We start from the raw sequence: 17,202 nt of genomic DNA, 5'->3' as shown, positions 1-17,202 counted from the left end.
CAGATTTGAAATATTCCAAGATGTTGTCACCTGACATCTGTCTCTCTTATACACACACAAACACACACATGCTCATTCATACACCCCTTGGCTAACACCTAGTGGAATTATCTGAAATGTTCCAAAACGTGGCTAAAAATTCAGTACAACTCATTAGACATTGCATGTGAGTGACAAACTGTATCCTTCCAGAATACCTACCCCACCTGTTTCCCATCACTTTGTGACTTTAGGATTTAAGCTACCAGGAAAAAGAACAAAAAACCTTAACTCTGGTCTGTTAGCCAACTTTAAGAGGGTGACTAATCTCAAAGAAGAATACTGTACATAGCATTTGAAAAGAGATGCTTTATGTGGGAAACTGACACATACTGCTGTAAAATATGAAGATTTAGGAGTCAGCATTGTAAGAACTCTTATTTCTTTCCTGGAAAACCCTTTAAAACATATTCTGAGTTCCAATGTTTGACACTGTCTACATCTCCAGTGCAGAAGCAGGGGGTGTGGGGGAGGAAGAAATGTTCATACTTATTCTGGGATGATCACCTTCTGTCTTTTACCACAGATAACCCAATATCTGAAATAGTAACAGGCCAAAATATGGCTGAAGGCCACTTCCATTTCACTAACAAAAAATCCTTGAGGCACAACAGAGAAGTTAGAGCATCTTTCTCCAAATATTTTTGGACTACCACTCCCATCAACCAATGTTCAGTAATGATGTTCAAAGCATCTGAAAGGTACTAGGCTGGGGAAGGCTGAGTTTAAAGGGTTGCTTGTTTCCCCTCTTCCTCCAACAGATGTGCTGGAAAGTAACCAGAATTCTACATCCCATTCCAAACAGGAAACCTAAGCAACTACTAAAATCAGCTGGATAGCCGATGAGGTGCGAAGGTTTACATTACTACTGAATAATTGTTTTGTTTCTAATTTAGGCATGCTCTACCTTAAAAATTCATCAACTCAAGAAATTCACATGATTGTAGGTTTGCTGAGGAGCACTGATATGTAAAAAGGTTCACCTTATAACATTTTTATAATGGTCCTACTATGCTGTTGATATACATGTAATGAAATCCTATACAAGTTTACTCAGACCTAAATCCCGCTTACGTTCAGTGGGACTTACTCCCAAATACGGTAAGTATGCCAAGGGTTGCAACTCTAGGTTCACCTCCGTTTAAGGGAAGACCAGCCAAGGTTCTTCTGACATGTGGAACATAAAGGTACCCCTGACCATTAGGTCCAGTCGTGGCCAACTCTGGGGTTGCGGCGCTCATCTCACTTTATTGGCCAAAGTAGCCGGCATACAGCTTCCGGGTCATGTAGCCAGCATGACTAAGCCGCTTCTGGTTCCAGCGCATGGAAACGCTGTTTACCTTCCCGCCAGAGCAGTACCTATTTATCTACTTGCACTTTGACGTGCTTTCGAACTGCTAGGTTGGCAGGAGCAGGGACCGAGCAACAGGAGCTCACCCTGTCGCGGGGATTTGAACCGCCGACCTTCTGATCAGCAGGTCCTAGGCTCTGTGGTTTAACCCACAGCGCCACCCGCGTCCCTAATAAAAATAAGTTACCTTTATTTATTTCTCTTGTATTCATTTGTATCAATGAGCTATGTCTGAGTTCTTTTATGATGGGCGGGGACTGAAAGGGGAAATTAAGGGGGAAACCAAATGTTGTCAATGTGTTTATTTAAAAAAAACAACTACACAAACAGTGGAAAATGACATGTTCTAACCCACCTCAATGATAAAAGAAATACTGTCAACCCTTGATATATTTGGAAGAGGGGAGATGAACATAAGCCTTAGCTTCCAGTACTTTAAAAATGCAATCCCTGTTGCAAACTCAAACTAAATTCTGCCCCCTCTGAGGTAAAAAATAAATAAGTGGAATAATATCTGGAGCCTCTGTTTCTACTACAGGGTAATAAAACGACCAGAGCCTTTATTAATTCTGAACAATCCAAGACAAGCAGCAGTCGTTTTATAAATGTTATGGCTAAAGTTAAAAGAGCTTTCTTTGCTTTGAATATGTGCTTAGCACAGGAATGTAAATATTCTGATGTAGCAGATTCTTGTACACCAGATAATTAACCAAAGGATTATTGGTACTGCGGCTCACTGAACCAGCACAGAAGGTCCCATGTACACTCTCAGACACCTCCAATTAAAGGCTCTCAGATGCCAGCACTGAGAAACAAATGAGACCTTGAGTCTGCTGCTAGGCGAAGTAAACAATACTTAACTAAATGGATGAATGGCCTGACCCAGCATACAGAAACTTTATATGATAACGCATTCAAATATAATTTCAATTAACCCCAAAAGGCAGTGAAATTCCCTACTGTCTCTGACTTAAGTGTCAGAGATGGCTTTGGAATTGGATCCAATTTTAGGGCAGGCAGGCGACACTAGGTTAAAATGGCCAACAGTCATAATGATGGAAACTGAAGTCTAACAAGAACTGGAGGGCACCATATTGACTAGCCTTGGACTAGACAAACCATGTGGTCCTTTCCCTCAAGTTCCACCTTCCATGTTTGACCTTCAGTCAACATGTATCTTTTATCAGTAAAAGCCCCTTTAGAAAGATACCATATGTGTGCATAAGCATCCTCTTAATACCCAATTCAAACACACATAAATAAAAATCCTGCATCACAGAAAATAACTAATTAAAGGAGTCTTATTCGAATCAAAGAATGAGCCATCAGTGGAACATTTCCCATCTCCCTGCAAAGTAGAACAGGGTTCTGTCAGATGATGTTTCTAATAATAACATGACCAGACAGCTGTATTTGTGGAGATCACAAAGCACCTTTTCAGCAATTCCGATCCCCAGAGTCCAGTCCTCAACAAGCAACATAGGAAGTGGCCGTATGCTGAGACCATTGGTCCATTTAGCTCTATGATGACTGGCAACATCTCTGCAGGCTCTCAAGACAGTGGCCTTTTCCAATCCTTCCTACAGATGCAAGGGAGAGAACCTGGGACCTTTTCTGTGCAAGGTATGTGTGCTTTACAACTGAGCTATATAAAAGTCCCCATACACAGATGGAGAACAGCACAGACTGTGTTGCCTTCCTAGCTCTTTTCACATATTTAGCTGAATAAAAGATCCCTTAAATTCCCCACATCACTTCCAATGCTCCTTGTGCAATTTAGAATCCAAAAGGAAGCACATCATACTCAACACAGCAGTAGCCAGAGTAGTGTCTTCCAGATGTTGTGGACTACAACTCCCATCAGCCCCAACCAGAAAGTGATCAAGCCTGATAGCTAAATCAACATCACTACCTTGACTATGCCTGCCAGAACTTGAGTCAAGTTTCCTCCCCAAAATATGCAGAACACCACATACAAAGGGCATGTTTGCATGTGAGGAGTGAAGGAAAACAAAGCCGTTCTGGTGATGAAACCTAAATTTGGGGTGAAACCTGATGAAAGCAACAGTCTACCTAAGGAAATCCTCCTCCGTTCCAGAAGATGGATACAGCACTAACAAAGAGTCGGATGTGAAGCTCATTTTGGGTATGCTGGACCTTATGCACCACTGGAAAGGGGTTTGTGAGGCGGGTAAGAGACAGGAAAATTCTACACACTTTGCAAACAATTGCATACCAGAGTTGTCACTGAGACCCGAGAGAGAAGATGCTTAAGCTCTGCAAGAGGGAGGTTGTTGTAAGTAAAAAGCCGCAACTCTTCACTTTTAGCATTATTTAGGAGGAAGGGTACTGCAGGCAAGCGTAGAGCCAGGCTTGGAGAGATGCAAGCCCCAGTTTGCTGGGCCAAACGCGGCTTCACGAGCAGCGGGGGCCCCCTCCTCCTCCTCCTCCTTTCCCCAGCGGGTCCTCGCGGCTCCCCCCGCAGTCGCGCGCTCACCTCCCCAGTCCGCACAGACAAGGCTGGGCCTCCTCTGCAACCGAGGCGCTGGCTACCTGTGCAAATCCCCGGGGCAGAAGCCCCCTGCCCGTCCCCACCCCGCGGAGCGCAGGACCAATTCTTACCTGGGTCCCTGCGAGGGGGCGGTCCCTGCCCGGCTTGCTGCTGAGGGGGCGCGTGTGGAGCTCGTCGCCCTCGTCCTCCTCCCCGTCCTCTCCCTTTCTCTCCGCGCCGCGTCTCTCTGCGGGGCAGGAAGTGAGCAGCCCCTCTGGCGTCCCCCGCCGTGGCCCTGTTACCATGGGACGGAATCCCTCTCGCTCCGGAAATCACTGCCGGGAAGAGGTCTGGGCCAGGGAGAGAGGGAGAGGGGAGGGGAGCAGCCGCCCATCTTGAGCGTGGCGCGCAGGCGACCCCGCCATCTTGAGCGTGGCGCCACCCCGACGCGGTCTAGGCTCGCTGCGGCCGCGATAGGGCAGCGGGTTTTCCAGGAGCAGGGAAAGGTGGAAAAGCTTGGCGGGTGGTGCGCGTGCCCTTGCTCCTTTCTAATACGTTTACCCCTTTGAGGAGGGGAGGGATATACTACCATTTTTTGACTCGGGGTCTCATAAAAACCTAGATCGAACTGCGAAATGCAGCTTGGGACGGTTAGATTATATACTTGAAATGCATGGTTTGAATGTATGCCGGATTCTTGGGGTGGGATAGGCATCCAAGCCTGGCCTCCATTTCTCTTTCTCCTGATGTCGCCCTTGTGTTGAATTGGAAGCCCCTCAAGGCAGGGATCTTCTCCTTTTGTAGTCTGTAAAGCGCTATGCACGCTGATGGTGTCTAATGAATAACAACGCAGGGAGCTCTCGCCCTTGTAAACTTCCAGAGCCTCTGCCCATATGAACCAACCCTGGACCCTGCAATCACCACCTGAATCCCTTTTCTGGGTGCCCTCTCCTTGGGTTTCCATCCAGAAGGTGGAAACAAAGAAGGGGGTCTTGTGGCTCCTCACTTGTGGAATGCTCTCCCCAGGGATGCTCCCTGCTGGTGCCAACTTTTTCCATTTTAAGCACCGGGCAAAAGCTATGGTTTTCCCAGTAGTGATGTATGGAAGTGAGAGGTGGACCATAAAGAAGGCTGATAGCCGAAGAATAGATGCTTTTGAATTATGGTGCTGGAGGAGACTCTGGAGAGTCCCATGGACTGCAAGAAGATCAAACCTCTCCATTCTGAAGGAAATAAGCCCTGAGTGCTCACTGGAAGGACGGATCCTGAAGCTGAGACTCCAATACTTTGGCCACCTCCTGAGAAGAGAAGACTCCCAGGATAAGCCCCTGATGTTGGGAAAGATGGAGGGCACAAGGAGAAGGGGAAGACAGGGGATGAGATGGTTGGACATTGTTCTCAAAGCTACCAGCATGAGTTTGACCAAACTGCAGGAGGCAGTGGAAGACAGAAGTGCCTGGCGTGCTCATGGGGTCACGAAGAGTCGGACATGGCTAAATGACTAAACAACAACAAAATAAATTCCTTATTACATGCAGTTTTGCCTGATTTGAATTGCTTAAAGTACTTGTTGCCTCTCCTGTACGGCAGGATCTGCAAGTCCTGCCTTTTATTGGTATAGATGTGGTGTTTAAATTTTTATTGGTGGTTTGCTATAATTTGTTCTAGACTAGAGTTTATATTTTGTTTGCTTTGTGTCACCTGGGAAGAAAGTGAACGATGATGATGCACAGCAAAGGCAAAAAATAATGAGTGGGGGGACGACAAAATAGAATATGGAAGGAAGGAAAGAAGGAAGGAAATGGTAGATTTGAAAGAGGCTGAGGAAACACACAAACAAGTTGACCACAGGGAGTATGCTTGATGTTACTGCAAATGAATTTCTCCTAAGTCTTATCATCCAGTTGGAGTCTGAAAGAAGTTCCATGAAAAGGTGGATTCACATGGCTGTGGAAGAATGATAAAGGAGCACTGCCATTTGGATTAGATAGACATTTCATATATCTGTCATGCTAGGATGTGATCCTGCTCGTAGAAAGGGATAGGTGAATAAGGGTCAATTTTTGTCAATTTCTCCTTCAGCCTCCTTCGTTCTGAAGCATCCCCAAGACTCCTGAAGCATATTTGGGGAAGGGCCTTTATGGGAAAGGAGATACCAGTAAAAAGCACTCTTAGCAACTTCTGCTAGCTGCACTTCCATAGACATTGCCAAATCCAGGAGAATCCCCAGGCTGCTAACTTGGTCCTTTGAGGGAAGTGCAACCAAGTCCAAGACCGGTTGCAAGCCTGCATCCAGATCAGCCTGCTGCCCTGTCCTGACTTTACCTGAAGAAGCAAATACATGTCTCTCTGTGTGAAGGAATAATGCCTTTGTTTAATATGGTGCTCTGCAGTTTATATAAGCGCTTGTTGTTTTTTAAAGTCTGCTTCCCAGTTTATTGGGGTCACATTAACAAAAGGTGGGTTTTTTCATTGATTAGCCTTGGTTAATTATTGGTTAATTAATTGGTTAATTAATTATTGGTTAATTAATTAAGGATTTAAGCCCTAATTTTCATCCATTACATAAATGCTGGAAAGGTGAAATGCTCAAGGAAAGAATATAGCTGGGGCACCCGCATGTACTTGAAGAAAAGCATGCTGCTTTCAACCACAGACAGTCAGACCTGGGGAGCAATTTGGCATATAATTGCTACCACCTCCTAAGGCACAGGACGTCTGACTTTGTTCCCTTTTGCAATGAATTATGGGGGGGAAAGATACTGAAGTGTTTTCAATTGTGTAACTTTTAAATTATGAAAATTTGAATATTTTTTTAAAAATAGGGAGGTGCCATTAATAACAATGTACTGTTGATATACTTACATTATTTTTATGCTTTGCTGTGAATCTCCCTGAGTATCCAGAGATGAGATATGCCCATGAAGCGATTATGACTAATAGCTGAGGGCTGTAAAACTGAAGTATAAACAAAGCAGGAAATAATCACAGCTAGACTGCTTTTTCACCATTTAAGTGAAGTATTCAAGAGTGGGACTTAGAGTGGCTGGGGAAACACAGCCAGATGGGCAGGGTATAAATAATAAATTATTATTATTATATGGATCTTGCTGGCTATGAAAATCTGAAATGGTGGCCCTGACATAAAGCTCTTGTCATGGTACAGATAATCCTTCCCATGGACAGCAGGTTGTTTCTGTACTCTCACGTCTTCTCAGAGAAGGGGAAAGAGTTGAAAGGGATCATAAGAATATTTCTGACTCAAGCCTTAACACTGTTAAGATTTCACTCTCTTGCTCTGCATAACAAACATAATCCCCTCAGGAACTGGATAACCTGTCAGTTGCCAGATTCACATACTTACATAAATATCTTCTTATCTATGGGGTTTTATGCTCAGGGAGGCTCCAATCCCCTATAACCTTTGAGTCCCAAAAACATTTTCTTTGCAGACAGCTGTGCCTTACACTAGATCTGACATATTTTTTCTGGCAAGCTTCCTATGGATTTGGTGGGGAGAGGGCTAACACATGAGCTTCCAAATGTCATTGGAAATACAATTCCCATCACCCTTGACCATAGCCCTTGCTGCCTTGGGCTGCCAGGAGTTAGAATCCAACATCTGGGGGTGGGGCACAGATTAGCTACCCCTGCTTTCATAACTGCTGTAACAGGAGAAAGCTGCACCTGTTGAATTTAAATTAGTAGGCAGATTTTAAAGCCACAGAGTCTCCAGCACAAAGAAAGGGCAGCAACCTAATTGGAGACCTTTATTCCATCTGAAATAGCAAATGTTTCCCCTGTGATAATATTCAGCTATGTTCGATGGTCACACATACTTAGCTGAATAAAAAAGGCTCTGGCAACTGATGCACCTTTATAGTGGGAACTTGGGCAATAAACTGGTGTTCATCTCTGTAGGATACATCCGAACTTACTGCCTCTGAGCATTTGTGAAGTCTGCTCCTTTAGCATTGTATCTCCAGATGGAGATTCTGGGAATATTTGAGGCCCAGTGTGTAACTTTTAAAAAAACAGCAACACTTTTTCATCCTAGTGTCAAATATATCTGAAAGTGACCTTAAGAGAATCATACTAATTCTGGTTTATCAAATAATCCCCTAATAATCTCCTGAGACAACCAGGAAATTGTGTAGAATGTACGATATACATTGAATGATGCAAACAAGAGTCATACAGTGAGATCAATTTCATATCAGTGTAACTTTAAATATGCTATCCGATTCTGTTTGACTGGTTTAGCATGATGACCTCATCTTTGATTGGAGATGGAAGAAGGCACTGGTGTCTCATTTTGTCCAGTTGATAAATCACTTGGCCTGGAAACCAACTATAGAAATGGTGGAATACCTATGGTCCTCTAGATGTTGCTGGTTACACTGGCTGGGGCAGATGAAAGCTGGAGTCCACATCTGGAGGGCTAAGAGTTGTCCCACCCATGTTCTAGAGCCTCCCCACTTCTCTCTTTGCTACCTATTCCCATAGAAAATGATATGACTACAGTTCAAGACTAGGTGCAATTTTATTTTGGATGTCTGGTCATTTTGGGGAGACCCGGAGGTGCTTTGAAAAGGCATCATTGTACTTTGCATGCTGTGCCACAATATTTGGTAAAACAGGTTGTACAAATTTCATAGCTGCACACTGTGGTTCTGCTCCTTTCTCTTGGGCCGTGTCCAGAAAGTGGTGGGGGGGATGAGTGTTCAGACCCCTGGGCTCTCACTTGTGGGGTGCCTCAGGGTTCCATCGTCTCCCCCATGCTTTTCAACATCTATATGAAGCCACTGGGAGAGATCATCAGGGAGTTTGGGCTGAGTGTTCATCAGTATGCAGATGACACCCAGCTCTACCTCTCTTTTAAATCAGAACCAGTGAAGGCAGTGAAGGCCTAGAGGCAGTTGGAGGATGGATGGCGGCTAACAGATTGAGGTTGAATCCTGACAAGAAAGAAGTACTGTTTCTGGGGGACAGGGGGCAGGCGGGTGTGGGGGACTCCCTGGTCCCGAATGGGGTAACTGCCACTGAAGGACCAGGTGCACAGCCTGGAAGTCATTTTGGACTCAAGACTGTCCATGGAGGCACAGGTTAATTCTGTGTCCAGGGCGGCTGTCTACCAGCTCCATCTGGTACACAGGCTGAGACCCTACCTGCCTGTGGACTGTCTTGCCAGAGTTCTCTACATGCTATAGTTATCTCTCGCTTGGACTACTGCAATGCCAGTGACCCGGAAACTGCAACTAATCCAGAATGTGGTAGCTAGAGTGGTGACTGGGAGTGGCCGCCGGGACCATATTAATACCGGTCCTAAGACATCTGCATTGGCTCCCAGTATGTTTCCGAGCACAATTCAAAGTGTTGGTGCTGACCTTTAAAGCCCTAAACGGCCTCACTCCTGTATACCTGAAAAAGCGTCTCCACCCTCATCGTTCAGACCGGACACTGGGATCCAGCACTGAGGGCCTTCTGGCGGTTCCCTCATTGCGAGAAGTGAGGTTACAGGGAACCAGACAGGGAAGGCCCTTCCATCAGATGTCAAGGAAATAAGCAGCTATCCTATTTTTAAAAGACATCTGAAGGCAGCCCTGTTTAGGGAAGATTTTCATATTTAATATTTAATGAACCCTTGAGTCACATTTGGCAATGATATCTCAGGGGCATTCCATAGAGGACAGACAGACAGCCAAACAAACACAAGCCACTTTCCAAAATATATAGTAGATTCTTCCTTGAATCAAACAAACACTTTGTGTCAATAAACCAAATAATTACTCCCTGACATGGTGGGCTGCTAAAGTGCCAATTCAAACCCAGATTACAACCACCAAATGAACAGGAACCATTTTCAAGCTGAATGAATTTGTTGTGAAAACAAAAGCAGCCATGTCTCTTTTTACTAGAAGTCTGTTGTCTTGGGACAACTTGAAAAGTCAACCTCAAAATTAGAGATTGTCGTGCAGTGCCACCTTGTGGTAAAATATAACGAGACTACCCCCAATTAAAATTGACGAGTTTATATTCTGGGCATGAATGGGTCCGTTCAGCATGAAGTTCCAGTAACAAGGCAAAGCTGTGTGGTTTTTTTATTCAAAGCATTCCATATTTAGATGTCCATCAAGTGCTTATTTACAAACTTGACAGTGGCTAAAGTTCATTTTGGACTGGGGAGGCTACCTTCTTCAAGTTCATTGACCACTGCAACAGTGTTTTCCAGAGAATATGCAGGTGTCTCTTTAGAATCAATGGACCCATATCCAAAGCTCTGCCTCTCCAGGTGCTCTTTTTCATTTGATGCAACAGTCCCCTCCATCTCCTGCATCTCTTCTCCATCTTCATCACTTTCACTTTCCTGAAACGAACCCCCAGACAATAGCAAATTCAAGGCACAAAACCAAAACAATTTGGATGTCTTAAAGGAGGCATGTGACAACAGCTAAACAAATATTTTCTTATTTTACATAAGAACCTACTGGATCAGGACAGTGGTCCAGGATGTCCACAGGAATCTCACATTCTCCTGTCCTGCGGTTTCCAGCTGACAAGCCAAGTGTCCCCATCTTATATTGGTGCAGCTTCCACTTCCTGCCCAAATGTATAAGCTTACATTTGTCCCTACTGAAATTCATTTTGTTAGCTTGCGCCCAGTTCTCTAATCTGTCCTTAGCTTTAGATACCCCTCCCAGTTTGGTGTCACCTGCAAATTTGAAGAGCATCCCCTCAATTCCTTCATCCAAGTCATTTATAAAGATGTTGAACAACAACAGGCCCAGGACAGAACCCTGCAGCACCCCACTTGTCATTTTTTTCCAGGATGATGAGGAACCTTTACTGACCACTCTTTGGGTTCAGTCAGTCAACCAGCGTTCAACAGTGGAAAAGACTCTGAAGATGGCCATCCAACCTCTGCTTTGAAATCTCCAATGAAGGAGATTTCAAAGCAGAGGTTGGATGGCCATCTGTCATGGATGCTTTAGTTGAGATCTGTGCATTACACGGGGTTGGACTAGATGACCCCAGGGGGTCTCTTCCAGCTCTACAATTCTATGATTCTATGACCGTGGAGGCAAAGCACAGCCATCATGGTTAATAGCCATTAATAGCCTTTACCAATTTTTTTATAATCAAGTGGTACTTAAATTTTGTGAAATAAATAACATAAGTATTAAAAGTAAAGGGACCCCTGACCGTAAGGTCCAGTCGCGGATGACTCTGGGGTTGCGGCGCTCATCTCGCTTTATTGGCCGAGGGAGCCGGCGTACAGCTTCCGGGTCATGTGGCCAGCATGACAAAGCCGCTTCTGGTGAACCAGAGCAGCGCAAGGAAATGCCGTTTACCTTCCCCCCGGAGCGGTACCTATTTATCTACTTGCACTTTGATGTGTTTTTGAACTGCTAGGTTGGCAGGAGCAGGGACCGAGCAACGGGAGCTCACCCCATCGCGGGGATTCGAACCACCGACCTTCTGATTGGCAAGTCCTAGGCTCTGTGGCTTAACCCACAACGCCACCTGTGTCCCTTAACGTAAGTATTAGTGGAAGCTGAAACGTAGCAGAATGGAAACAGCACTGATTGTGATAAACACAGAACAGGACAGCCTCCCCATATTCCTAAGCCACAGCCCGCCCTATTCAGTCAAAGGAAAAGCTTTTGGGAGCCCTCATGAAGACACCAAGGGGGAGAAGGAGAGAGTGAAAATGTCACCTTTCCTCCCATCTCCTTTGCTGGTTCCAGTTACAGATAGGTAGCCGTGTTGGTCTGCCACAGTCAAAACAAAAAAAATTCCTTCCAGTAGCACCTTAAAGACCAACTAAGTTAGTTCTTGGTATGAGCTTTCGTGTGCATGCACACTTCTTCAGATACACTGAAACAGAAGTTACCAGACCCTTCTATATAGTGAGAAGGTGGGGAGGGGTATTACTCAGAAGGGTGGTGGGAATGGGTGATTGGCAGATAGCTGTGATGAGCCTGTTGACGACTCTTAACGGGTGCAATAGGTCTTACAGGAAAAAGCAAGGGGTGAGAAGGTGAAAAATGTAGTTCCAGTTACAGATAGGTAGCCGTGTTGGTCTGCCATAGTCAAAACAAAAAAAAATCCTTCCAGTAGCACCTTAAAGACCAACTAAGTTAGTTCTTGGTATGAGCTTTCGTGTGCATGCACACTTATTCATTTTTCACCTTCTCACCCCTTGCTTTTTCCTGTAAGACCTATTGCAGTCGTTAAGAGGCATCAACAGGCTCATCACAGCTATCTGCCAATCACTCATTCCCACCACCCTTCTGAGTAATACCCCTCCCCACCTTCTCACTATATAGAAGGGTCTGGTAACTTCTGTTTCAGTGTATCCTTTGCTGGTGTTAGAATTTAGGTATATCATCAGTTGTAAAGGCAGACCTCAGACATTTTGAAGAAAAATAAGTGTTGTTGCTTCCACAGTCAGCCTCAGCACAGCTGGAAACCACTTTTAGGTTTCTGCATCAGAGGCTGACTTCTCACAAAACAGCAGGTGAAATGGTAAATCTGTACCTCGTTTGCCTGCTGTTTTGAGAAAGACTGGCCTATGATGCAAAGTCTATAAGCAGTTTCCAGCTGTGCTGTGGCTGACCCTTGCGGGGGCAGGGGAAGGAGAAGTCTTCCATATGACTCAAAATTGCATAAATTGCAGGCTGGAGGTGTGAGAGAGTGCTATCTTAAGAAATGCTCTCCCATCCAACACTAAACTAGGTGTCAGGGAAAGGGACTGCCAGTTTTCTAGGAAAAGATGAAGTCTTGTGGAGTCCCACCTGCTACAAGTAATTCTTATCAGCTGTTTTGGAGACTTGCTTGCAGAAACAGTTAAAAGGGACCAGCAGGAATACAAGATGTTTGTTTTGGGAAGTGAGTGCTAACATGCCTTTAATATTCCCATGTAACCCAATTTCAAAAGGACCCTCCTTTGTTATTTCCTGCCAAACTTCACAGCCAGGCCCATTTTTCTTTGCTCTTCAGAGATCCCCACATCCAAAGCTGATTGCATTCCAGCTTCATCTTTATTGTCACTCAGCAGACTCACAAGAAACCAGGAGGGCTTATCCCTAGCAGCTTCTTAGCCGCCAATGAAACAGCCAGATAACCGGGCAATCGGTAAACAAACAGATTTGCTCTGAATTCTCTGAAGAGTTGCCAGAGAAAAGGAGGTCGTTCCCTGGAGATAAATTCAATAGGATTGGTGCTGTGGGCCTGAGCCATAATAAAGCAACTCTAATTAACCAAACACAAACAATCCCAGTGATCTTAATTCCTGTTGCTTTTGCTCCACTTGGAGCTAGACTACACTTACCTTGTTCTGTGTCCTGTAGTATTCGTCTATTGCATATTGATATTTGGATTCATTGAGTCCAAACAGCGCGGCGAACTTCCCACCAAGAAATTCGCAAGCTGTAAGGATATTGAAGAAAAACAGCAATTGGGACCTTCATCTTAGAGAGAGAATAGAAAATGGATAGAAGGGAAGTGGGAATCACCAGTGGATCCCAACGGATACAACAAGCCACATCCCACCTGAGCTGAGCTCATGTTGATCTCTAGCTTGTGAGCAGAGTATGTGGAGACCAAAAGATGGGCCATAGGGCAACTTGGTTTCTGTGGACTATGGATGCACATTAATCCTCCCACACCATATGCACCACATTTTAACTTCCATTAAAATGGCCTTCTTCAACCTGGTGCCCCTCCAGATATTGTTGGACTACAACTCCCATCAACCCCAGCCAGCATAGTTACTGGTCAGGGATGATGGGAGTTGTAGTCCATTAACATCTGTTGGGCCCTAAGCTGGGGGTGGCTATAGTAAGATAGGCCTTGTTCCTGGTTTGCTGGATGAAGATGAAGACAGACAGACGTCCTTACCCAGGAGCAGAAGACTTAACCAATGTCCACAGACCCAACATGGGCATTTTAAAAAAGCAATCGTGAATTGATGTGGTGACTGTTCTCACCTCATCAATCTGGCAACCATATTGAAAAGGAAAACGCTTACTAAAAAAAGTTGTCGCTGCTATTCGAAGGACCCAAAATCGCAGGTAACTAGCCCAGGAGAGGCCAACCTATGAAACAAAAGCAACATTTTACCAATGACAGTACAGAAACTCATTTGCCACTCCATTAACAGCAGGATTATATATTTGAGATCGGGGCTGTGGATGTCTCTTTTGACCTCAGAAGACAAAATGTCTTCCTTACAACTCGGGTGGAGTGACAGGTGGAGAAAAGGGCCTTTTTTGTTGTGGCACCCAGCATATTCAAATGCCCTCTTTAACTAAGCTTGCTTAGACCCCAGTCATTGCCAGGTATATATATTAATGCTTAGGCCTTCCAGCACATTAAGACCGGTACCAACTGATGGTCATTATCGGCTCTACTGATATTTTAAATTACCTGATGTCATATGCTGTGCACGTATATTGCTTTTCAAGCACATTATTTTTGTCAAGAATTATGGGCGCTGTTGTTACAATTCCCAGCAACCTTGAAGAAACGACAGTGCCCAGAATTCTTTGCGGGGGATGGGTGGGTGTGGATTGCGCTTTAAAGGTATAGTGTGTATGCAGTGGGAAATTAGATACATTTACTTTAATTGCTTTTTGTTTTGTGTTATTAGCTGCCCTGGGACTATTTTTTTTTTAATGTAAGGTTATATACAAATTTGCTGTTTTTAAAAACATTCTCACAGTGTCAGGAAGTGGATTGTGGTTGCTTTCCTCCATATCTTCTTCCTCTGTACTGTATTCTTCCATCGTTTCACCACTTGTAAAATGAATAATCCTCCTTGGAGGTTTCCCCCCCTTTGAACCTTCACCTCCTGGCTGTTTGCCACCATTTTCTTCTTCCTGCTCATCAGAAAGATGGTGATCAGCTGAGACAATTTTAGGAAAATTGTGGGAGCATCCATATGCATCATTATTTTTATTTCGCTCACGGTGAGTTGGTAATAAGGTTGTGCGCTGCACATATCCTCTGTGTATATATCATATACAAATATGGAATCTACTTAACATTCCATTGCACTCTTTGCAACTTTTGGCCACACTTTTAGCGTGACCAGGAAACTAAAAACCAAGCAGAGCTATGAAGACAAGAGCAGGCTTGATTCTAGGGTACGAGTCCTCCAGATGTTAAACTACAACTGCCATCATCCCTGACTACCAGCTATACTGGCTGAGGATGATGGGAGTTGGAGTCCAACGATATCTAGAGGACACCATGTTGGCTACCCCTATTCTAGGATAACAGGGAAGAAGTTCAGGACATAGAAACACACCCCCATGACGTGCCTGAGTTGTTTTAAATTTGTGCTTAGCTAGAGGGAAAGTGTTTGTCTTCTCAGGCAGATAAAGTACAAAATATGAGAGTCTATATGTGTTGATTATGAAGAGCTCAGGGCTTCAGCACAGTCCATAAAATCATATTGTGCACTTAAAATATTTTGCACACATATTTTACAATGCATTGGGGGATCGTGCGAAAAACACATCTAGCTCTGGAGCAGAAAATTTTGTTTACCGCTCCATTATCTCCCAGCTACTGTGACAAACAGCAGGGGAGTTAAAAGCAGGTTCAAAGGATTTTCTCTGCTGCCGTGTGTGAGGAATTATAATAGGCAGCTATTGCTAAAGATCTATTAAAAACCCACAATAGTCACTCACCTTCAGAATCCCTTGGCTGCCTTCCATCACAGAAATGAAACTCTGACTAAAATGCTGAAGAAGTTGGGAGGAAAACAAGAAAACATAACTGGGCCTCCTCCTCTTTTGGGAAGATTAGCAGCTCATAACTGAAGACACCAGTCAGGAAAAGCCGAGCTGCTTCAGGAGGGAATTGCGCTCATAAAAAGGGCTGTCTGTATTTGAATTGTGGGTTGGGCTTTTTTCTTCCTTTTTCTGTCATGCAGATCTAAATGATTGCAACAGAGAGGTGGCGAGCCAAGAGGAACAACTACCTGCAAAAATAATAGTTTAGGAGGCTGCCAAATCTGCAGTTTCTTTTTTCCAAATTTAGTTTTAGGGATTCATTTTCAGCACCTCCTTTTTGATGCCCTCCCTCTCTCAAAATGTTTAACAAGGTTAAAAGTCACAGTGGTATTTGCTCTTTCCCAGCAGTTAACCAGACAGAATCAACGCCACACCTTTGTTGAATGGAGAGAAGCCGCTTGTGACCTGGGATGCCGCGCCACCTACTGCTTGTTTTGTGAAAGTGCCACGTGTTAGGAAGTTACACGTCGCAATCGCAGGTCTTCTAGCTATGCTGCGGATTCCCGACAGAACCGACTTGAACAAGCCATTATCTCGTTTTTTAATCAGAAGCTTTTGTCGTATGCATAGTAAAGAATAAGGCATAATCAGACCTGGTAAGGGGATATTTATTTTGAGTTTAACTGCTCCAAAGCTTGAATGATTCTGTCCCACTCTGATTCAGTCTAGTAATAGGTTTTAATTTATAGTGTACCAAGGCATTCAAAATTATTCATAGTCAGTCACTGTCAGAAGTCCTAAAAACAGTCCTATAAGGTAGGCCCGCTTTCTCAACTTTGGGTCCCCAAATGCTGTTGGACTACAACTCCCATCAGCCCTAGTAAAAAGGGCCAGCAGTCAGGGATTATGGGAGTTGTAGTCCATCAACATCTGGTTGGGGGCAAGGCTGAGAAAAGCAGAGGTAGGTGATTATTTGCATATCGCAAAGGGGCAGAGGTTAAGAGATGGGGCAGCCAGTTGCAAATAAGACTTGCTCTGCATGGGAAACTGTGAAGGCACATTATGGGATGTATGGGCGGGACAAGTTGCTGCTGCTGATATTCCAGTTTCCACACGATTGCTTTGCCTCTGACCACCCCACTGAAAGATACTGGCTTGCCTAAGTCATGTAGGGAGTTTATAGGTGAGACAAATTTAACCGGGGAGATGTCCCTTATTCCCTTATGGGGAACACAAGAGCCCTTATAGAGTCCTTTGAAGGTTCTCCATCGGTTGGAGAAAATAACAGAGGCCAACCAGAGAATATTGAGAAGCAAAGCAGCTAGTAAGCCTCATCTTTATTGATCTGTTGCAATAGGGTGCCCCCTTCACACGCAGGCGGAGGACCCCAAACAAAGGTGTGCCCACCCTTATATAGACTTTTTAAATTGCCCGCCCTGGAGTCCAAGACCACCCCCAGAAACATCATACATACATCACAGAAGGGGTGTAGCTCAAGACCCCCCCCCCAGATACATCATACCTACATCACAGAAAGGGTGATCTACAACAGAAATCTGAGTGCGTTGTTTATCTCC

General features: G+C 44.5%; 2 protein-coding genes across 3 annotated transcripts in view; both read right to left on the bottom strand.

Moving 5' to 3' along the window:
* DISP1 (dispatched RND transporter family member 1) overlaps positions 1-4,296 on the bottom strand; it is a 93,351-nt gene extending 89,055 nt beyond the window's left edge. Inside the window, exon 1 of one of the 2 annotated variants that reach the window (XM_081903718.1) lies at positions 4,013-4,296. In XM_081903718.1, coding sequence (XP_081759844.1) covers positions 4,013-4,186 — 174 coding nt within the window. In that variant the 5' untranslated portion in view covers positions 4,187-4,296. The remainder of the gene's footprint in view (positions 1-4,012) is intronic. The other variant, XM_081903719.1, reaches the window with a different exon arrangement.
* A 5,672-nt stretch (positions 4,297-9,968) lies between these two features.
* Positions 9,969-15,754, bottom strand: FAM177B (family with sequence similarity 177 member B). Its single transcript, XM_081904505.1, has 5 exons — positions 15,581-15,754; positions 14,606-14,764; positions 13,915-13,981; positions 13,216-13,313; positions 9,969-10,248 (listed from the first exon to the last, which is right to left on the bottom strand). The coding sequence occupies exons 1-5, from the start codon at positions 15,605-15,607 to the stop codon at positions 10,051-10,053; spliced, it is 549 nt and encodes a 182-aa protein (XP_081760631.1). The 5' UTR covers positions 15,608-15,754; the 3' UTR covers positions 9,969-10,050.
* Between the last annotated feature and the right edge of the window lie 1,448 nt (positions 15,755-17,202).

Source organism: Podarcis melisellensis (assembly GCF_964234715.1).
Source record: "Podarcis melisellensis genome assembly, chromosome: 3".
NCBI classification, from domain to species: domain Eukaryota; kingdom Metazoa; phylum Chordata; class Lepidosauria; order Squamata; family Lacertidae; genus Podarcis; species Podarcis melisellensis.
Note: the sequence above shows the minus strand (reverse complement) of the source record. Positions and strands in the feature narration are given on the sequence as shown.

Coding starts and splice junctions, on each gene's coding strand:
- FAM177B (XM_081904505.1), bottom strand. CDS start 15,607: ATGGAAGGCAGCCAAGGGATTCTGAAG. Junction 14,765..15,580: donor GCAGCCAAGGGATTCTGAAG/GTGAGTGACTAT, acceptor TCTGATGAGCAG/GAAGAAGAAAATGGTGGCAA. Junction 10,249..13,215: donor ACTACAGGACACAGAACAAG/GTAAGTGTAGTC, acceptor GGTTCGTTTCAG/GAAAGTGAAAGTGATGAAGA.